This window comes from Bos indicus, chromosome 17 (genome assembly GCF_029378745.1).
Source record: "Bos indicus isolate NIAB-ARS_2022 breed Sahiwal x Tharparkar chromosome 17, NIAB-ARS_B.indTharparkar_mat_pri_1.0, whole genome shotgun sequence".
Taxonomy (NCBI): domain Eukaryota; kingdom Metazoa; phylum Chordata; class Mammalia; order Artiodactyla; family Bovidae; genus Bos; species Bos indicus.
Genome location: NC_091776.1, coordinates 5,022,023 through 5,045,186, shown reverse-complemented (window position 1 = coordinate 5,045,186; position 23,164 = coordinate 5,022,023). Strand labels below are relative to the sequence as shown.

The 23,164-nt window shown below is 43.2% G+C and overlaps 1 protein-coding gene across 2 annotated transcripts in view; it reads right to left on the bottom strand.

Moving 5' to 3' along the window:
* Positions 1–13,764: 13,764 nt before the first annotated feature.
* Positions 13,765–23,164, bottom strand: part of TMEM154 (transmembrane protein 154) — a 52,267-nt gene continuing 42,867 nt past the window's right edge. For both annotated transcript variants that reach the window (XM_070768989.1, XM_019978027.2), the window contains exon 7: positions 13,765–16,317. Coding sequence is in view for 1 of the 2 variants with exons in the window: in XM_019978027.2 (XP_019833586.2) it covers positions 16,302–16,317 (16 nt within the window). In the remaining variant the exon portion in view is untranslated. The remainder of the gene's footprint in view (positions 16,318–23,164) is intronic.

Below are 23,164 nucleotides of genomic sequence, written 5' to 3'. Positions count from 1 at the left end.
TCATGGAGACAGCAAAAAGCCCAACATATTGGCATATCGGATTTTCAGGGAAAGATATGCTAAGTTAAAGAAAAATAAAGTCAGTTTTTAGAATGTGTGCAAATGACTTCATAAAGCTGTTTGAGTGAAACAAGGCCACCCCCACCCCCAACCTGATCCGAATGTCTGGCTTCTTTGCAGAACTGTGAGCGTGTACTAAGCACAGCTGAATTTATTTTCACAATTTTCAAGCTTACATTATAAAAAATAGTACCGGGTGAAGCCTCATCATCATTATGGCAGAGCCAAGCGTTCATTTCACAATTGGTTTGTTTAAAGTTAATAGTAGATCAAGTGAGCAACTGCGAAAAAGATGATGCATTGGCTTAATTCCGTGTTGTTACAGAGCTCAGCATCCAGAGTTAATATACACACAGAGATGTTGGCAGACGGCTCCTTTTGGTAATAATACTCACTTTTATGAATGGCTCATTTATTTTTTATATGTTCCTCTTTAGCCCTGCTCTCATTTCTCCCCTCTGTGCGGAGTCTGGCTCCCAGGACTCCAGGTAGAGGAGGAAGTATAGATCTGCATTTTAATGAGGCTGGTGAGCGGGCTGCTGCTTTGCGCCACAGCAGTGAAAAACGACGAGGAAAAAAAATTAGGAAAGCTAATCCGTGGTAGAAACTGGGTTCAGAAGTGCCAGTCAGCTGGTTATTTCCTGAGTCTTCACCCTGTGCATCTTTGTAGATGTTTCAAATCCAGCCAGTGACTCATCATTACAGAGGCTCTCTCCCAGCCACTCACCTCCTGTGGGAGGAAACTTTACATGCTCGAGGCATTTTATCTTTTTCATCTAATCACCCAAAGACTAAGAAGAGCCTACTTAGGGGGAAAAAAAAGTACAACCCTCAAAAGAAAATGAACTAGACCTTCACTCTGAAGGTGACTGAGCCGAGTGGAGAGGGTTGGAGAGGGGCTTGCACCAGCTTTTCTTGCAATTATGTGTTAATATCAAGACCCCGAAGAGTCTGATCCTCGAGGCTGTGTTGCTCCTGTATTTTCTCTAGGCACCAGACTCTGCTTGCCCCAGATTTCTGAATGTTTGCTGCCAAGGAAGGTACGAGGCTGCCCTCTGTTATCCTCCCGAGCACGGACTCCTCTTTGATTGGTCCTCCCTCTGCGAAGTCCTCCTGCAGAACAGAAATGAGATGGGGAAAAGAGATGAGGATGAGCAAGCTGAGAAAGGGAGCTCTTGGGGTCACGAGCTACAGCGAGGGAGAGCTGAGACTCCTCAGAACAGGGGCAGAGCCAAGTGGAGAACTTCAGCTGCAAGGCTGGACTGCCCTACCTGGAATCCCGGGTCTTCCGTTTCGTAGCCATGACCCTCCATCTCTGGAAAATGACCACAGTCATAATTCCTCTTGCAGGGGGCTGCTGAAAGGCTTACATGAGTTAGTGCAGGTAGACTACTTAGAATTTTCCCTGGCATAAAGTGAGTTCTAGCCACTGTTGTTATTTCCACTCTTGTTCTAAGCAGTTCCTGATTTAAATGCCCCAAAGTGCCTGGTGGTACCTATCACCCTAGATCAGCAATGAGAAGACCTAGTTAAGGGAAATTAGGTCTCTCCCCACTGCCTCTCCGGAGAAGGCATTGGAAACCCACTCCAGTACTCTTGCCTGGAAAATCCCATGGATGGAGGAGCCTGGTAGGCTGCAGTCCATGGGGTTGCGAAGAGTCGGACACGACTTCACATTCACTTTCACTTTTCACTTTCATGCATTGGAGAAGGCAATGAACCCACTCCAGAGTTCTTGCCTGGAGAATCCCAGGGACGGGGGAGCCTGGTGGGCTGCTGTCTATGGGGTGGCACAGAGTCAGATATGACTGAAGCGACTTAGCAGCAGCAGCAGCAGCTGCTGCCTCTCAGATCCTTGATGAAGGGAGCTGGTCTTTGAAGGTGGTTGCTCCTGGGTGCGAAGGGACTCATGCCTGTGTTTTCCTCCTGGTGAAACACTGAAGACACCTCCTCTCCCTGGACTCAGTTGGTCATGCCTCACTTGTGCTATTATCTCCTCAAGTCTTGGGGGAATCGCTTGGCACTGTGAGGGGCTGCTAAAAATGTCCAGTATGTCAAAGCAGACCCCATTGTCGGAGCGGTGTGGGAACAGTAGGTAATGTAAGAGGCCCCCTCTGATGAAGCCCCCGCAGTGCGTGGCGGGGAGGGGAGCATTCAGCCCGGGACCAGGCCGCCTGCGCTTCAGAGCTCCTTTTCAGGGATGATAGGGGCCTCTCTTATTCCCTTTCATTTTTCTTCCTCCGTCTTCTCTTCCTTCTTCTTTGAGAATTTATTTGAAATATGCTTTTGAGGAAGACCCAGCACACTGAAGTGCTGGATCTCAGTAAGAGCTTACAGTGGATTCCGCAGCATGGCCCTCAGACTAACCCCTGGAAAATAATCTGGGATGCTTATTAAAACCCCTGATTCCTGGGCCCAAACCCCCTCAGGGATGAAGACTCTGGACTTGGAATTTTTAAGCAGCTGCTCAGATGCTTTTTGCGCACTGTTTAGTGAGAGAAATGCTGACTTGGAAATGGTTGAATCTAGGGTCTTGAGATTGCAGATGGGGACACTGAGGCCAGGGAAGTGAAGCGGCTGTCCCAGAGTCATCCAGCTAGTTAGTGGTAGATGCAGAAGTGGTGGGAGAGGAAACTCGGGCTGTTCTCACCACAGAGAGGGCTTCGGGCTCTCTGGATGCGAAGCCTCCCCAGACAAGCTAACACCAGAGTTCTGCTTCCGCTCCAGCTGGCACACAGTCCTGGCTACAGCCACAGGAGACTTATTGCCATATTTTATAACAGATATAAATTCTGTGTTTCCAAATAAAACTCCAATCCGGTATATGCTCAATGAAAACAAATTAATTTTAATGAGGATCTCACTTAACAGTGTTTCTGGGTGTTGCATGTTTCACCTGGTAATTTAATGCTATTTTACCTGGAGTGTTGATATTGAATTGATGAAGTGTTTGTTTGTTTTTTTCTTAACATAGAAAAGAAAAGACCACAAATATAACTATTTCCCAGCATTTTAAGTTTGATAAGAATTACTAATGATAACACTAAACGGTGTTAAGCGGCAAACAGATCAAGACAGAGTTGAGAAATGTCAGCGATGAAGGGGGATGGTGAGGAAGACACAGCTACAGTACAGGTGTCTGCATCTTACCTCCAAGTCACGACGTCTGAGAGGCATTTGTCATCATACTGGAAATAATTCAAGGCCAGAGTCTGTGACTGGTGTCTTCTTTATACTGGCCCACAATCCTGAGCTCAGCCCCATGGAAACACTCAAAATATATTGCCCGATGAGTGGGAGAGGGGGTTGAGGTGAAGATAAAATAGTGGGAGAGGAGATAATGTGAAGGCGAAAACAGGAAAATTAAATCAAGGTGTGGAGGCAGCCTTTATAGGACTGGTGTGTTTGGAAGGGGATCAGTGTCACAAGGGGCACGGCCCGGTTTGGCAGGCAGGCTGCAGTGGACCCAAAGGCACACAGACGGCGGGGGGACAGACATGGAGAACCGGAAGGATGGAGTGGGGAGCTGGGGCACACAAGACGCTCCCTACCCAGCTTTACACTTGAGATGTCTCAGATGGACAGCGAACCATCCAACTAATTTCACTCATTTGTGAGGAGCTACCCATCCAGCTTTACAGTGAAATCATCTCAGAGGGCTGGCTGGCTGTTCTCATTTCATTCATTCATGTTTTATTTGTTCACCAATTCATTCCATGATTCCAAAAAGATTTATTGCTTTCTAATGATAACAATAGTAATGACTACCAATTATGGGGTGCCTGCGTGTGCCATTCTGCCTTCACACAGCAGAGGGTCTGAGGCTCAGAGAAGGTCACACAGCTGAGATGCAGATCCAAGCCCACCCTCTACCAGGTCTCCCTTGAGTGACTGTGAAATTGTGTAAAGTGAGCCCTTATTCGGGTGGGTTCAGATGGAGCTGCCACAAACTCCCTGTTTAATGTTCCCTGACTTCCTCCAGGAACTCTGGTTCTGCCCAGCCCTGCCTTCCACTTGCTGTGTGATGTTGGCTAAGTCTCCTCATCTCTTGGGGTCAAGTCTCTGCAACAGCAATATGCGAGTACTGACCAGGTGATTCCCGAGTTTCCCTGTTGTGCTAACATCCCATACCTCTGTTACTGGAGACTTGTGCCTTTCAGCAGGGGGAGTATTTATGAAACCACATTTCTCTCGACTGTCTCCTCCAGGCTGTGGTACAATCAGCCCTCACTCACCTGAGAAGCATTATTATTCTTAGTAAATAGACTTTCTTCAAGGTAGCAATGCACACATCTCAAAGGCTACATCCCCAGCTTAACTTAAAGCAAGAGTCACCTCTTGTCTAAGCTTTGGCCAGTGAGACGGAAGTGGATTGGGCTTTCAGGGGTGTCTGTTTCACCTCCTCCTCCTTCCTTCCTGCTGCCAGAAAGACAGCTTTGATGACTGGAGCCCCAGCAGACATCTGGAGCCAAAGGCAACTTTGAGGATCGAATCCACACACTAAGAACAGTGGCACAGAGAAGAGAGGGAGAAGGCAGGCCCAGGGACCATGCAGCCACCAGAACAGCCTGGGACTTCCTGCCTACAGACTCTTTTAGGGGAGACAAAAAGAAGTCCTTACAAGTTTAAGTCTCTATCTTTTGGATTTTTTTGCTATTCTTTTGGAGTTACTTGCTGTTCTAAACTAATTCTCACTAATATACCTACAAACTCTTCATCCTTTTCTGTCTTTCCTTAGCTGTATTATTTCCCTTAAGTGTTAAATTTGCTATGTCCTGCTGAACAGATTCATGACCTTCAGGCCCTCCAAATCAATATGTACAATTCTGGGTTCATAAGTGACTCCTGGAAGCCTTTTATCCTGTGCTCCCTTTCATAGCAGATGGCAGCTCCACTTTTTCTGTCTTTAGTGTTCAAAAGCCTGCATTCCTCTTAATCAATTATCAAATCTGGTAGTTTCTCCATTCACTGATCTCATGTTTTGAGGGCATATTATCTCAAGAGATGCTCAGTGCTGGGGTACGAGAGTAAGTCAAACAGATATTTATCTGTTCTTATGATGTGTACAATCAAGGGCAAGCATTTATCTGTTCTCAAGGTGCTTATCATCAAAGCAAGCGTTAGTTGACTAATCACACCAACAAGCAAGTGCTACCAAAAAAAAAGTGTGCTGACAACACAGAGCTGGGGCCAGGGAAGGTTTCAACTGAGCTGAAACCTGAAGGATGCATGGGACCTAATGTGACAATGAGCAGGGAAGGGGATGGGGCCCCGGGGAAGAAAGAGCAGCCTCTAGTCCACGAGTGGAAAGAAGGCTGTTGGCTGAGGCACTAGAAACCTCAAGGGACCCAAGAGGCAAGGCAGGAAGCAGGCATGACGAGGACTTAGAGCCTCATTCTCACAGGAAGCCATCCACAGGGTTTTAAAGGCAAAGAAAGGGAGGACACTGACCTGGCCATGCTGGTGGTGTCCTTCCTAGATCTTCTCTTAATTCCTTCTGCTGCAACACATGCTCCCTAGTACCTGCTTCTCTTTCTGAACTTTTTAAAACTGACTCAGCCTATTTATTAAATTTAAGTATTTATTAAACACCCATTATATCTAAGTTGTTACATACTCCTAAGATTGCCTATATGATAATGTATGGGATATAATACACTGAAGATGCAAAATGTGCTTTTAAACAAAAATGAAAAATAATTTGATAAGTCAACATGAAGATTTTACTAGGACATTTAAATAATTATGAAGTTAGTATAGATATTACTGCCTGATAGGTAAAATTGTGTGGTGTTAATTTGGCAAGTTAGTAGTCATACATTCAAAGTCATAGTTTGCTATATGTTGATTAAAATGTTACAGTACAGATGTAATCTTGGCACTGCTCTGCAAACGTATCATATGGAAATGTATCATATGGAATGTATCATATGGAAATTCACTGTCTCATGTGTAAACGGTATTCAATGGACATTTAATGTATCCAAAAACTTATTATACACTTTCATAATCTACTGCTATTACTTTTTAAATAACTTTCTTTTTAGTTTGGAAAAAACTTCAACTTTCAGAAAAGTTGCAAAGATACTATAAAGAGCTTCCACATGAGGAAATGATGCATGACCATGATACATTTGTCAAACCAAGAAATTCTCATTGACTGCAATGACGTGTTCTTGAATGACCATCTGTCAAAACCTTCTGTCCTTCAAGATTCTGCTCTGAGTGAGCTGAGGTGTTTCCTGCTCTGCCATCCCCAAACCATCTTTGCTCCTGTGTCCCTGAGCCCTCATCCGCTGCTCCTCACCAGAAACACGTCACTTTCCGCCTTTGGGCACAAGCCTTATCTCCTGAAACAGCTTGATGGGAGGATTCTGGCTTCTGTTCTGCACCTAATAGGTCACACTGTGCCCCACTTAGAGCAAGGAGCTCAGTGAACGTCAGCTGAAGGAACAGATGAATGAAACTCAAGGAAGTGGGCAAATAGCAGCCAGCGTCACACTTGCAAAATTCCTATGAAGTCAATAAAAACGGTACATCTACAGGGTGACCATGGTGACATACAGGCTAATTTTGGAGATGGATGACCTGGGTTCAAATCCCAGCTCTACCATATACCACCTGTGTGACCACGAGCAAGTTATCTCCTCTTTCTGTGCCGTCTGTAAAATGGGGGTAATAACATACCTGCCTGAGCAGGTGAGGGAGTTAACTCCCACGTACGCTTAGAAAAGTACCTGTTACAGAGGAAACGCTCAGTAAAAGTCTTCATCATCACCCTGTCATGCTGACTTAGAATGAAACGCCCTTCATGAGACCTGCCTTCTGTGACCCAGTAACCTACAAAAGGGTGCCTGGGGCAGGAGCCCTGGGCAGCACGATTTCGTACAAGCTATTCAGCTGGGGAGCCTCCCAGCAATTCTGTGACCTGACAAAATGAACCTGGCAGGTCTTTCATCTTGCTTCATAGACTTCTGGTTTGTGTTGTTTCAGCCTCCTCCTTAAGGACAGAGACCATAAGTGTACCAGCCAGCAATATACAATTCTTAACACTCAACAGCAGGCATTCACCGTTCAGAGCACTCATATGGATCAACTAGTGCGGTCTTCCCAAAGTCTCATGAAGCGACAGAGCGCAGGGACGCTAAGTAGCCTGCCCAGAGGCACACGGCCAGCGTTCCAACCCAGGCAGTTGGCTCCAGCGGCTCTGGGCCTCATCTTGCCGCTCTACCTACCCTCTCATAATAGACACTCAATACATGTTTGCTGAATAAATGAATCCCAGTGGCATCTTCAGGGAAGACTTCCAATATTTCCTCTGTCCAAAATTTCTGACTGGCTTCCCCTCTCACTGACCCTTCTAAACTCTCCAACAGGAGCTGGTAAGTGTGCCTGCCCTTTTAAGAAGAACTCGCTCCTGCTGGCTGTCTCTAGGGAGTCACCCCATGAACATCCCACCGAGGTGCACCCCAGCCCTCTTCTCACTTCTTTCTTAGAAAGCAGATTTTAACTGGACTTTATTTTCAGTAGCTTTTTCCTCTGTCAAAGCTGCGTGTATTCACTGTGGAAAATTGGACAGTGACAAAAGGACATGAGAAAGAGAATTTTAAATGCAAAATAGTTTTGCTCTTTATGCAAAAATCTTCCTTAATGTTAAATGATCCTTAGGGCAAGAAAATGAAAAGAACCTGAGTAATTAGATATTATGCATTATGGGGAGCGAAGATATTTCCTGTTCTGTCTTATTCTCGTTTAGTTTATCAGGGTCCTGACAACATCTTTAACCCTCTCTCATCCTGTCATAAACAGTGACTTCATCCACAACAGATTTCCAGATTTCCTGCTTCTCTCATTGTCTCTGAAGAGAAAGGGGTAAAATAAACTGCCTGCATTACATGTATAAAAATCTATATATTCTGCTTATGGAGCAAAGCTTTGAGGGCCTCTTACTTTTTATGTTTGTATGTTTTTCAGTATCCTTTCTCCTACCTAGAAAAGAAATAGTCCTGGTCACGTACACCTAAATATATTGTCAGCTTTACAACTAAGTTTCAAAAGACATACTGCAAGAACATCAACCTAAAATTAGGATTTTTCTATATTTTGGTTCTTAATATTTCTGCCTTGATTACTGAAAACTTACCCATTCTGTTCTTTAAAAAACAAAACCTTATATTATAAAGGCAATGGATATTTGCTGCAAAACATTTAGAAAATATTTTAAATGCCCAAAGAACATGAAAAGCATCAGTAAATCCCATCCTGAGAACCTGAATGGTTCTGGAGCTCTCACTCTGCATGGTTAAGTGGATCAGGAAAGAGGAACACAACAGTGGTGAAGAACCGCGTCCTTGGCTGGGCTGGAATGCCCCGGTCTGGTCACAGAACTCGGATTCCCCTTGGAAACTGCCTCCCCCCACATCCTCTTTTCCCCAACCAATCAAGTCACTAGTCAACCACCCCCCTACTCATCCACTCATTCAACCAACCAACCGGTACATGCACACATGCACACACTCCAGGCCCCATAAGAGAAAAATTGTCCATCCCAGTCAGTTCCAACTCCCATTTTCACAAGGTTAGACATAAAACTCCAGCGGTCCAGTCTAATTCCTTCTAGAGGACTTTTCTTAATCAGATGCAAGGAAAGAGACTCCCTTCTTCTCTGATGGTAAAAATGGAAGGATGAGCCCTGGAGCCACTAGCTGTAGAGAAAGTTAGCCTCAGAATGAAGCAAAGTCAGGAAACTAGAAGCCTGGATGTGCTGGAGCCCCCTGCTGGTGTGCCTCATCGCAGCAACACTGGCCTGTCTTCCTGCCTTTCCCCAGTTTGGATCTGGAGTCCCTCTGCTTCTTGCTCTGAGTGGGACTTCTTACTGGAACCAAGAGTCTCACTTAAACAAACGCACCAGCATTTAAGGAAACTAGGAAAAGTATCTTTCTTTCTTTCCAGGAGAAGCATCTTCATTTATTTCTGGGCCCTACCCTGTCCCCTCCTCAGGTCACCACTCTTGATCTGGGCAGAGACGCAGGTGACCTGCCGCCTCCCCCAGCTGGCCCGTCAGCTCTGACAGAAGAACACGAGCCCTCTTCCAGGGTCCGCTGTGGATGCTGTCTCCCTGGAACCGGAGTTCCCAGCTCAGCAGGCAGGATGGGCAGCTCTGACGAAGGGAGTGGTCCCCGCGTCAGGCCAGGCCGGCCACTGCTCTGCACTTCCGGGGTCAGCAGAGGCAGCTGCGGGGTCACCGTGGGCTCACCCGGACCCTTCGCCTCACCCCACCCCTTCCGGCCCGCTTCCGACGGCGGCCTCCCATCTGTGTCCCAGACTGTGACTCCTCTCCTGCCCTTCTGTTGTCTGGGTTGTTTTGGTTTTCTCTCTTGCCCTTTTGATCCTCACCACTATTCTTGGTTTCTCCTCTTTAACCAGAGAACTTCCTAAGAACTCCCTCACATTTCCGCCCCCCCGCCGCCTTCCTCAGCCCACTGAGTTCTCCTTGCTCATTTCAGCCCTGCTCAGAACACACATCTTGACGTAAGTCTGTGTGATTGCTTCCTCAGGGATACCTATCCCAGATCGCTGAGGTGGAAGCTGGGCAGTATAAGCACACAGGAAGGATGGAGGGCCATCTGGGATGGAGCAGGGTCAGGTACACTTGTACCTGGTGAAAAGTTACCAGTCACCACTTGGAACAAGATGGGGACATTTCTGAACAGATCCACAGAGTTTCAAAACAAACAGCTAAGCTGGCTTCACCGACATTCAGTGCTGGCTGGAGAAGAAACAATTCATATTTTGCACTTGTATCATCACCTTAAATAAAGTATTTACTCTTTTGTTAATAAAACTTATATTTCTTTTCTCCATGAAACCCCCTGCCCAGAGGGCAAAGAAGAGAATCCCAGAGCTGAGGCACCTGTGTATCAGGGAGGAATTAAGTCCAGCCTCTAATTCTACAGATGAATAAAATTATTTTTGACAAGATCTTTTTTTTTTTTTCCTTCACACATAAAGGAGTACAGAGTCAAGCTGGTATGTTCTCTCTTAGCATCCTTTCCCTAACTCTGTGAAACTGTGTGCTCTTTGGGGCCAAGTCATTTCCAGGCTGATCTGTCCCACCACTTTAGCTGCTCAGTCATTTTGGTTAAAGCAGATTGGAAATTCACATGCCAGCCAACTTTAGAGGCTGAGGCAATGGCAACCCACTCCAGTACTCTTGCCTGGAAAATCCCATGGACGGAGGAGCCTGGTGGGCTGCCGTCTATGGGGTCATACAGAGTCGGACACGACTGAAGAGACTTAGCAGCAATGTCATAACTGACCATGTCTTACTTTGGGTGAGACCATGAGGAGCAACCTTTGCTCAGCATTTGTCAACGTACTGACTAGTTTTTGTGACCTGCAAGAATGCACCTTCATTCAAGGAAGTCTTCATGTTATCTACATATTATGAACCTGCCAGTCAGCCCCGCTCTGTCACAATTAGAATTAAAGGGATGAAGAAAAGTGAGCAATCAGGAAAAACAGACGGTTTTATCTCTAGAATTTCTCCATTTTTACTGAAAATACTCTCTTAAAAATTACATTCCCATAGATAGTTAAACTTTAAATTTAAAAATATTTTGTCAGAGAGAAAAAGACAAAAGTGTGCGATAATACCTTTTAGATACTCAGAGAATCCAATTAATTTTTAGTCTAGACAATTTCAGGTAAAACGGGTTCAAGTCTATAAGAACTTTTTGAATTGATATGGCTTCCTTTATTTTAAGAGGTATACAGAGGAAAAGAATATGATTATGAAGGTAAGAATCCTTTTTAATAGTTATAGAAGTTAAAAGGATTTTCCTTTAGAAAGAGGCATAATTCACCTCTTTACACTTAGTCATCAACATTTTAGTAAATATCTCATTGTAAATAAATGTTTATTCTAAATATTGGTATACACTAATTATATAGAAATTAAAATAGAAAATAGTCTTTCCTTCTATCTTGTTGTGCTTTTCAATTAAATTTAGAAATACTTCTCAGTATATCACTGCTAAATGAGCAATTTGGATTATACACATGTATGTACTTATTTTTATCAAAAACTATGCAGCTGAGGGTAGAATAACCTATACATACATATTTAACTATGTATACCTGATGTTTGTAAAGCCATAATGAAAAAATATTATAAAATATCATTCTCAGCATGCAAAGTGGGAGAAAAAGCCTGAAACCCTCAATCGGTTGTAAAACCTTGATAGCTTTGCAAATCAGTTCTGTTCAGTAGTAATGGGTCCATTTCTTATATGAAGCTTACAAGGTAGAACTTACATATTGCTGGGACAAATGCCAACTGATAAATATGGTATATGATGATCTTATTGACCTCTTGAAAAAATACTTTACACGGCTTGTGAGAGCATCCAACAGAATTTTTTTTACATTAATCTCATTTTTAATTTTAAAAGCAGGATACACATATATTAATTATTCCTGCTGCTGCTGCTAAGTCTCATCAGTCATATCTGACTCTGTTCGACCCTATAGACTGCAGCCCACCAGACTCCCCCGTCCCTGGGATTCTCCAGGCAAGAACACTGGAGTGGGTTGCCATTTCCTTCCCCAATGCATGAAAGTGAAAAGTGAGAACTAAGTCGCTTCAGTCATGTCCGACCCTTATCGACCCCATGGACTGCAGCCTACCAGGCTCCTCTGTCCATGGGATTTTCCAGGCAAGAGTACTGGAGTGGGTTGCCATTGCCTTCTCCGTAATTATTGCTAGTCTATCAGATTGTTTTTTAACTTGTTGAATCACTACCATTCCTGCTCTTCCTGAAAACTGACATTTATTAAACAAGCAATTTTCCCACGTTCCTTAGTTATTTGTAATTTCAGGGATTTCACCTAAGTCAGAGGAATACAGAGATCAATCTCTACTGGTCTTTACACTGGAAAAGACAGCACTTACTGTTTGAAGTATCTAGAGACTATTAACTGAGTCCATGCAGACCAAAGAAGTAAAAAATGTAAATAGGCTTTTTGTTTAAAAAAAAGTCCAATTATTTACCTATAACTTGGCTTCCCACGTGGCTCAGGGGGTAAAGGATCCGCCTGCAATGCAGGAAACACAGGAGACATGGGTTGAATCCCTGGGTCAGGAAGATCCTCTGGAGTAGGAAAGGGCAACCCACTCCAGTATTTTTGCCTGGAGAATCCCATGGACAGAGGAGCCTGGTGGGCTACAGTCCATGGGGTTGCAAAGAGTTGGACGAGACTAACGCAACTCAGCATGCAGACAACAAAGGCCAGTGATAATGATGTGATGGGAACTAAGGAGGATGATTAACTGAGCCTTCTCCACCTGGAGTCCAATTGGCAAGGGGCCCCATCCGCCTTTGCTTGCCATAAATAGTTCAACATATATTTCTAATCTTGTAGAACAATGAGTTAAAGCCTTCATGTGACTGTTAACACTTTGCTTTAAGAATTTAACTTCTTAAAATATAATTTCAAAAAGGGCTTAGAGCATCTATTGAGTTGATTAAAAAGGTTTATTTTATATACTTGTATGTATTGCTATCTCATGAACATGATATATTATTTAGAAAAGGACAAAAACCAAAACAAACCAGAAACCTCCCACCAGATATTTTAAAATAACCACCCCCAAAAGGACTAAGAGGAAAGTAAAATTAAGGTGTCAGACAAGACAGTGTCAAAGAGCTGTTCAAAAAAATAAATCATTCAGGCAATTGGTTGGTAGGGTTATGTAATTATTAACAACCAATTTGATTACTTCCATGCCACATTAATATACCATGATCTTCTGGTTATCATAAGATAGAAGAAAGCTGAGCGCTGAAGAATTTATGCTTTTGAACTGTGGTGTTGGAGAAGACTCTTGAGAGTCCCTTGGACTGCAAGGAGATTCAACCAGTCCATTCTGAAGGAGATCAGCCCTGGATTTCTTTGGAAGGAATGATGCTAAAGCTGAAACTCCAGTACTTTGGCCACCTCATGCGAAGAGTTGACTCATTGGAAAAGACTCTGCTGCTGGGAGGGATTGGGGGCAGAGGAAAAGGGGACGACAGAGGATGAGATGGCTGGATGGCATCACCGACTCGATGGATGTGAGTTTGAGTGAACTCTGGGAGTTGGTGATGGACAGGGAGGCCTGGTGTGCTGCGATTCATGGGGTCGCAAAGAGTCGGACACGACTGAGTGACTGAACTGACTGAAGATAGAAGAAATATAGTCTATGAAGCTACTCTGGATTGCTTATTGTAGATCTAAACGGAAAACCCAGATTTCATCCTGAGTGTGAAAAAGCAGCATGTGTGAATGTACTTCAGTAGAAAGGTCAGGGTTTTCCTCACAGTGAGGATTTTAGCCATCTTCCCAGTGTGAAGCTACATCTTCTCACTCTACTATATTCAGAATTTGTACAATTCTGATAGAGTTGAAACCAATGTGTACACTTTATGTTTACTCAACATAAGGGCCTTCTTCCAGAGATGGTGAAAACTGAGAGTTTAAACAACCAAAACAAACAAATAGACAGATGTATTTTTTAAAGTGCCCCTCTACATTGTCAGAGCTGGGAGGGTGATGAGAGGTGCCCATCACCTCTTGGACGTCAAGACTGACGTGAGCTGTGTGCTCAGTGTTTGGACAACAATGACCTTCCCAGAGAAAGGAGTCACGCCACCAAGTTTAGACTGAGGTTTTCATACGTTTATTACCATAAGTTTCCTGAGGAGTTCAACGAGGCAACGTTGTTAACCTAACTTGCTTAACATGTTCAAAACTGCAATAACATGTAAACATCTTGAAAATATTCTAAAGCCACATTATGCTCTAATTGGCCATCTAATTAGGGCAAATTATTAAGATTTTTACTAACAATAATCTAAAACATAAAAATTTAGTTTGGGTTAAAAAACAGTTCTCAGAAGGACCATAACCTATGCCTTTTGATTGGATAGTAAATAAAATATACAGAGCACTAGAAGCGACCCTTGGCTGCTCTGACCCATACTAACATATCTTGCCAGAATAAACTATATTTTTTAAAGTGCTTTGCACATTGTGCAATTAGAGGGGTTAGTACATTTTTCAGATATAAATTCAATGATATATTGCTGAAGCTGGCTTCTTCTGGAATTTGAAGTAATTTCACATATTGAATAAGAATATTTTTACCATATTATGAAATAGTGCTTCATCAAGTGAGATTCCAAGAACCCCTGTCCTTCTCTGAACTGCCAACATCCATTATTTGATAGGGTTGGGTGATGTTTGCCTACCTAAGCGTTCAGCAAAAATCTTACACAGCTAGCTAGAGAAGAGACTCTTCAGAGAGTCAACATGTTGATGAGAAACAAAGAAATGAAACAGGCTGAAATGACGATTTGGTGAAATGGCAATTCTGGCATAAATATCCGAGAGTCACTGTGGACCACAAGTTGAATACGAATATGCAAAACAGGGGGCTTCCCTGGCAGTCCAGTGGTTAAGACTTTGCCTTCCAACGCAGGGGTTGCGGGTTTGATCCCTGGTTGGGAACTAAGATTTCACATGCCTCTTGGCCAACCATGCCCCCCAGCCGAAAGCATAAAACAGAAGCAATATTGTAACAAGTTCACTAAAGACTTTGAAAAATGGTTCACATCAGAAAAAGACTTTAGAAAACATGCAAAACAAAAATGCCGTATTCGGATGTGCTAAAAAGAATACAACAGACATCTGTTGTGGTTCTGTACCATGAAGACTGTTTTTTTGCCAAAGCTCTGCACAGTCCCAGGATGGCGTAAGAGCAGTGGTTAAACACAGCCAGATAGTTCTATTTTTCGGTGGAGCAGAAAGATCTCCGTAGCCTGGAATTCTGCCTTTAAAATTGTGGGCACAGTTCAGAAGGTAAGGGATTCTGAATGTGTCATGCATTACGGCGGCCTTTCAAACACAAGACCCCAAATTCAGCAGCAAATGTTTGGTGACCCTCAACCACCCCACGCCACCCCCGCCTCAGTTTATGGGTGGGGAGTAAAAGACCGTTTTCATTCTTTGTTTCTTTCCTGGAATAAAATATTGGGTGCTGTGGAAGAGCTGAGGAGTCCTAATTTGCTCGATTGCTTTAAAGGTCAGAAGTGGAAAATTAAGGATTAAATGGAGATTGATTTTACGTGAGTGGGAGTGATAAATAGGCCCCTCTGATTTTGCGCCGTCACTTCTAGCAGGAGGATGTCAACAGTATCACGTAGAATGTCATCTCTGATGGACGGGTGTTGGCCTCCTGGGGAGTGGCGCTGAGCACACCAGACCTGTCCCGGGCGCAGGAGAGGTCCTGAGTGCGAGGAGAGGTCCCCGCCACCCACACAGAGAGAGCCTAATGCCGTTCTGTTTGTTCCAGATGACCTTAAAGATCTCCAGGACACAGAAGGTGACGGAAGAGGCCCAGCTGCTCCCATCTACCCACACACCACACGCCAGGGAGGTGTGGCGAGGACAAGGAAGAGCCATGGGGAAGTGGAAACAAGCAGCTGATTTTAGCTGAGAAGGAAAACAGTCGCTCTTTCATGGAAAATTCCCATTTCTCTGTCACCTGGCCAACTTACAGTCCACACGTCACCAAACAGCATCCCTTTGACTGTGTATCTCACGCTGCGTCTCACGGCAGGCAGGAACAAGCTTACCACCCCCCTGGGATGGCGTACACATTGAAACACTTGCTTTGTTTGCTGTCTTTTCCATGACATAACTCACCTTGAGCAAAGTTCCTGCTGAACGTGACTGACCTATCAGAAGACTTGACTAATCAGAAGAAATTATCCAGCTATTTAGGTCATAAAGTGACCCAGAAGGAAACCAGAGATAAGAGTGTCCAGTTTTGTACTCAAGGAATGAAGCAGAAAGGTAACAGGGACTCAGCATAGCCAGTGTGGTAGTCCAGTCCCTAGAGGTCGGCTGAGCGGAGGGAACACCCCGTGATGAGCGCTGACTGCACCTCGTGGCTCCCCCACCCTCAGCGATGGATGGCATCCAGGCCTTTGCCCAGCACTTCTCAATCAAGCATTCTTCCAAGTAAAGGTGATGCATTGGGCGACGGAAGAGTGGGCGTTGGAAGCAACAGCAAAAGGTTCTTGTGTTTACATTGATTTGAAGTTAATTAAATTCGGATCCTCTTCATCCTCTGTTGGCAGGCCCAGCGGGCTTCCTCCGGGGCTGCTTCTCTTGGAAAGCATTAGCACCATTCAGTTTCAGGATTCATTGTCACTGTGAAAAAGAGAACAACAGTATATTTCCAAGAAGTTCCTGAGAGCTGGTCACTCAGCTATGGAGGTGACTCAAGAGAGTATAGACAGTCAGGGAGCCAACGGTGTCCAGATTACAATTTCCCAAACAAAGGTCGGTTTGGATTTTATATTTGAACCCTGAGGAGGAAATCTAGAAAAGCCAAGACATAATCCCTAGCTCTTGCAGTAATATCCCTCCCCAGGGCTGACACAGAGAGAACCAGATGGAGCTGGGGTTCCCCCTTTAATTAAATCTAATCCCATTTCTATGAATAGATGCCAAACTGCCTTTTTCTTCCTTTAGAAAAAAAATTTCCATGTGTTATTTTCTCTCAGAGCTTGTGGTCCTGGCATGGTTTCAAAAGCCCGTTTTGCTCACATCCACAGAGGATCTGGAGGGGCCTTCTCTGTGCCATTTAGAATTCAATCACCAGGCGTCTTGGGTGTGAGCAGGCGTAAGCGATGGACGTGGTATCTGCACATGGCCGTACCGGCAGGCGCATTTCTGCCTGTGATTCTAACGTGGCTACCTTGGCCACATATCTGGCTCTGCGGCTCTTTCCCAGTGAGACCATGCTTCCACCCAAGTCTCCTGGAAAGCAGACCATTCGACCTCCTCACCCCTTCTTTTTCTAACTTTTGTGTCCCTTCAACCAAATCCTAGCATGTCTCTACTTGAAGTGACCTGTGTCTGCACAGTGACCGTCAGGAGCCGGTGGCGCCTTTGTTCAGAGGTGTGGGAGGCTGCAAACGATCGGGCTCCCCAGGCTCCCACCTCAATGCTCACCTGTTCAGTGCTCACCAGGTGCTTCCAAAAGGTCAGTGGAAGGGCCCCATCTAACAAGGGGCAACTTGTTAGATGACAGACAGACAGACAGATGGATACACAGACCTAACCAAGAAAAGGAAGGGAAGACATGTCTACTTGTGTCTGCGTCTGTGTAGTGAAGGCAGGGAAGAAGCCTGTGACCAGGAGGGCTGATCGATGGGAAAGAAGGGGGAAGGTGGACGTGGAGAAAAGGACAACTTCTGTAGAAAGACTTATTTCATGGAAACCCGATTGAAAATGAAGACATTCTTTATCCGAAGAGCAGACGTGACACCCATTTCACAAGTCACCCTGCACACCTCTTAAACTAGGCAAGGAGACCTCATTTCTTGGAAATTGGGTGGTAGCAAGATAATATTTCTAAGATCCAGGAGTTCATCTCTACAGAGCATAAGTCTCTGGATTGCATGTTTTTCTTTTGCGCCTTATCTTGACATTTCAGCTACTCTAAGCAGACCAAAACACAAGGCTGTACAGCAAGGGGCACAATCCCTCTTTGTCCACAAGACTGATCTGTGTCCAGCAGTTACAAGAAAAGTGATTTTTGAAATTAATTATATTGTTATAACTATTACTATAAAACCAATCCATATTCATTGTTGAAAATAGACAGTACAAATAAACAATATAAAAGTACTAACAATCTCATTACAGTTAACATTTTGGTGTTTGCTTTTCAAAATTCTTTCTGTGATAATGATATACATGCTGCTGCTAAGTCGCTTCAGTTGTGTCCGACTCTGTGCGGCCCCATAGATGTCAGCCCACCAGGCTTCCCTGTCCCTGGGATTCTCCAGGCAAGAACACTGGAGTGGGTTGCCATTTCCTTCTCCAATGCATGAAAGTGAAAAGTGAAAGTGAATCCGCTCAGTCGTGTCCGACTCTTCACAACCCCATGGACTGCAGCCTACCAGGCTCCTCCGTCCATGGGATTTTCTAGGCAAAAGTACTGGAGTGGGATGCCATTGCCTTCTCCAAATGATATACATACTTTTATACAAAAATGGAATCATATTATGCATATTGAAATATAATCTGCTTTTCTTCACTCTCATTCATCTATAGACCTCTTTCCTGGCTAATAAATATACAATATCTTTTCGTGACTACAGAGCACACTAGATTAAAAAAAAATTAGGCATATTCTTATTGTTAAACATTTAAGCTATTTCCAATTTTCAGTTTTCATTTATTATAAAAATTGCTACATCTTTGCATGCTTCCAGTTGTTAGCCTTGTATAAACATCTAAGAGGAATTTCTAGGTTAAAATGTATGCAGTTTTAGAGCTTAACCAGTTCACTGTCAACCCCCTTCCCTAAAAATTTACCTTCTCCTGACACTTTCCTTTAGGGAAATATCCTTTCCCCAACATTCTCTCTAATATTATTATTTTCAGTTTTGTAAACTTAATAGGTGAAAATAATATAATATTTACCTTAATGTCCTCCTGTGTTACTTTTTTCTGTTACTAGGAAGACTAAAGATTTTTTTCAAGGCTCTGTTGGTAATTTTAACTTCTTCTTCTGCCAAATTGCTTATTACCATTCTTTGCTCATATGGGATAATTGCCTTCTTATTGATTTATGTATTAGCAATAGCAGTCATTTTTCTTCATCACACATACTGCACATGCTTTTTCCTAGTTTGTCTTTTTCCTCCTACTTTTATTTATTGTGCTTTTTAAAAATTTTTCAAAAAGTAATCTTTATGATTTTTAAAAAGACTGGCTACAGAAACAAAGAGCATTGAGCATATCTGTTTATCTTAAAGTAATGTCATTCAAAGAGCCAGGAAAGTTTAAGTATGTTAAATTCTGTTTTTGCAATTTTGACATATTTATTCATGTTTTTTTAAATGTAGTTAAGTCTATTCCTTTCTGGTACAGTTTCTGACTTTTTAGCCAGTCCTCACTTTACAATTATAGTAATATTTATCTATAATTTTTCTGAAGTTTTCCTTTCTTTTTCACATTTAAACTTACCTGAAGTCTATTTTAATCTAAAGTGTGAGTTCTAAAATTTCCCTCCAAATGTCAGTCAGTTGTCTTAAGACTAGTTATTGAATACTCCACTTGCTATGATTCACTACTTTTAGAGCATATTAAATGTTTACATATACTTGAGGCTGTTTTGAATACTCTATTCCACTAAAACTTCTTATTTAGCTCTGAGTGTACACAGTTTTAACTATTGGACATTTTCCCTGCAAATCCACCCACCTATACAGGATTGTTCTTTTTTCTTCTTTTAGAATTACCCTGGCTATTTGTGCCCAAGTATCCTTCCAGATGAAATGCCCATTGGGCTCTTTAAGACACTAAGTTGAATCTAAATGTAAATTTTTTTAATGTTGAGTCTTTCATTCAGACACAGTATGTCTCTATTTGTTTAAATCTTTTATGTTCCTCCATAAAAATCTGAACACTTTCTTTTTCTAGTACCCCATACATCTTTTGATTAAACTTGCAGGGGATTCCTCTTCGTGGGCCTCTTTCCTGGTTGAGCCAATGCTCACGGGGGCTTTTGGAGCACAGGGTCAGGTGACCAGAGCTTGAATCAGGGCTCAGACACTTCCTTGGCTGTGTGACCTTGGGCAAGCCAACGTTCCTCAGCTCAAATTTTGTGATCTCATCTCGTGTGCAAAACATACCTAATAATACCATGTACCTTAGCAGGGTATTGGGAAAAAATCAATGAGGAAATGTAGGTAAAGCTCAATACCAAGGGCCTGACCTCCAGACACAGGAACCTATGTTCTGATGGTGAAGATTCTACACTAGTGAATGTTCGTCCATTAAACCTGACCTTGAACATTGTTTCACATATCCAAAGGCTTTAAGAAACTATCCTCCAAAACAAACTCAATTTCTTTTTTGAAAACATAATTTTATCTTATTTACTTATTTGGGTTTTGCTGGCCTTCATTGCTGTCGGGGTTTTTCTCTAACTGTGGCAAGCAGGGGCTACTCTCCAGCTGCAGTGCATGGGCTTCTCACTGCAATGGCTCCTCTCGTTGCAGAGCATGGGCTACAGAGCAAAGGGTTTCAGCAGTTGTGGCACTCAGGGTTAGTCGTTACGGCTCACAAGCTCCAGAGTACAGGCTCAGGAGTTGTGGCACACTGATTTAGTTACTTTGCAGCATGTGGGGTCTTCTCAGACCAGGATTTGGACCTGTGTCTCCTGCATTGACAAGAAGGTTCTTTACCACTGAGCCACCAGGGAAGCCCCCAAACTTGCAATTTCTGAAGAGAATGTACTTCAATGTCGTTTGCTTAGAACACTCTACAAGGATCATGTAGACTTAGCATGTGAGACTGTCTACCAACTAGAACCCATTCATTTAAAGCATCAGAGAGCACGAGACTCCATGCGTGATATTTACATGTGGAGCTTACGTGCTTATGGATCTGGGCACTGTGACAGCGTTCCAGGCGCGCCACACCAGAGACAGTCCCAGCGGGGATACAAGTTGCTTCAGCTGCGGGGCATCAGGTCATTCCTAGGGTCACAACTCTCACACGGGACTGCTGCAGGTGGTGTGAGAGCCATCCAGCCTGTTAGCACGTCAGCAACCTGGACCTGGCCCCCACCCACCCCCGAGCCTGGAGGCATTATTCTCTCTCCTGCTCATTCCTTTAAATGTGTTCCCTGCTGTTTTTGTGGCTATTTATCATCTCTGTGAAACGACCGAATCAGCCCAGGCGTTTTCAGTTCTGGCAAATCCTAGAGTTCCCTGTTAAAAATATCTTGGCAGACTGCCACGGAATTGCAACAGACAAAACCAGTGATCCTGCTTCAAACCTCTATTGCTTGCCTTGATGGTAATTCGTATGGTTTTAGTCACTTATCTGTGACAGCAGCATGAGTGAGTGATTTTTCTCGGAGTGTTAGATAGGTATTTTAAGAATGTGGGACAGCTTTCCCAAAAGCTGTATGGTAACAGGCCTCCAAACTCTACAAACCAATTGAATTGATTAAAAAGCATCATCTGGTGATTTTTAAGAAAGCATTTAATGGAACGCCACCAGTCAAATGAGGAAGCACAGTTCTGACACCTCGTTTCCTAACTGTCCCTTCATTGCAGTCAGGATCTGTTAAGCCATCTCTGCCCTTCTGACCAGTTTATCTTGTAACAGTCCCTCTTTCTGACAGCAGCCAATGTTCTATCTCCCAAGATGCAATAAACCTATGCTAAACCTTTCTCGAGTTATGATGCTCTCTCATTTGGTTGAGGGAGTCCAGAGTTCAATTTTCGGACACGACTGAAGCAACTTAGCAGCAGCAGCAGCAGAGTTCAATTTAGCAGGAAATCATGTAACAGTTAGCTCATGCTCTCTTCCTTTTCATCAGTAGCACGTCCCTACTCCTTCCCATAAGAGGCTTGGCCCGGGTGGAATTATAGAGACACGCATCTGGCTGACATCAGAGCCAGACCTAGAACTGGTCCAAGACACATAGATCATGCCCACAGTGTAGACACAATCTGGGCTACTGTTCAAGCAAGGCTGTGGTTGATTGAATTTAGTACATCTCCTCTCACCCACCACACACACGTATAAGATGCACATACACACACACCGCTGCAGGTTAGCCGTGTCATTTGAGGTTAGCATACTGCAGGATTATAAACTGCTGCTTTGAACCCCTCATGGTACTTAGCTTGGATTTGAGGGAAATCAGTTGGCACTTAATATACTTAACGTTTAATACTTGTTGACTTTTAAATGACTTTTGGGACTAGAGAGAAAAAGAGAAAAGAAACCCATAAAGTAATTGGAAGTGGCCACAGAGATTTACTGCAGTGGAGAGCCCAAAAGAGTTCACACAAAACTGCTGCTTTCTTGCAATTCATGGTTCAGTCTTGTCAATGACTGCACTGCATGACGGATTCATTGGCCACCAAAGACTTTCATAGATCAGTCTCGTGGTGGCTGGCTTTCTTGCTGCTAAAGGTTCTTTAAAAAAAAAAAACTCTAATTTGTCTTTTCATTTTTGGAACATCTCTTTTAACTAATCAAAGAAAATGAAAATGCAATTTTCAAAGAAATTCTTCTCTAGTTAGAGCTTCATCATAAACTTCCTGGGTAAACTTGGACAAATTACTTAATCTAAGTTCCAGGTTTATTCAAATGGATTATTTCATTTTTAGCTGGTTGTCTTGGCATGATGTGGACTGTGCCAGGCAAATATTAGGTACTCAATAAATATATTGTGAAAAACTACATCCATGATTGTACTTTCTCAAAAAAAAAAAAAGAAAGAAAGAAAGAAGAAAGGAAAACAAAGAGAAGGGAAGAAACAGGGAAAATTTAAAAAGTTCTCTATTAAGCTAACCTGGATTTTCCTGAGAAATACTGAAGTGATACATTTTTGCAACATTATTGAGCTGACATGAATCATAAAATGAATAACAGAATTATTTCAAAACCACAATATTGTTACTTACCCCTTCTGACTTAGTTAATTTCCTAGGAAGTAGTACCTAGGCATCTGGCATCCAGAATAAATTTCTCATTATTTTGTTATTATTGTAATTTCAAAATTATAAATCTGCTTGGATGAAACCAAATCTAATTTCCCCCTAATCCTTCCCAATGCTGTTACTCAACGTAAAATCATCACTGTGGCCAACAGGCATAAAGGGAAAGAAGACAGGCACTTGGCTAATATTTGCAATTCCTTCTCTGTGATTATTCACTTAAGATTACAGAGACAGAAACACCGAGCTTTCAGGAAATTGTCTGGTTACAAAGGCCTCATAAAGAAGGAAGAGGCTGCCCAGACTAAAAGCACCAGGATGAAAGGAATTCTATCTTGCTTTTGCCACTATCCAGAGGTATTCAAAAGGGTTTGGTAGGGGAGGGAGGAGGGAGGAGGGTTCAGGATGGGGAACACATGTATACCTGTGGCGGATTCATTTCGATATTTGGCAAAACCAATACAATATTGTAAAGTTAAAAAAAAAAAAAAAGGTATGGTAAGGATGGGGGTAGACAA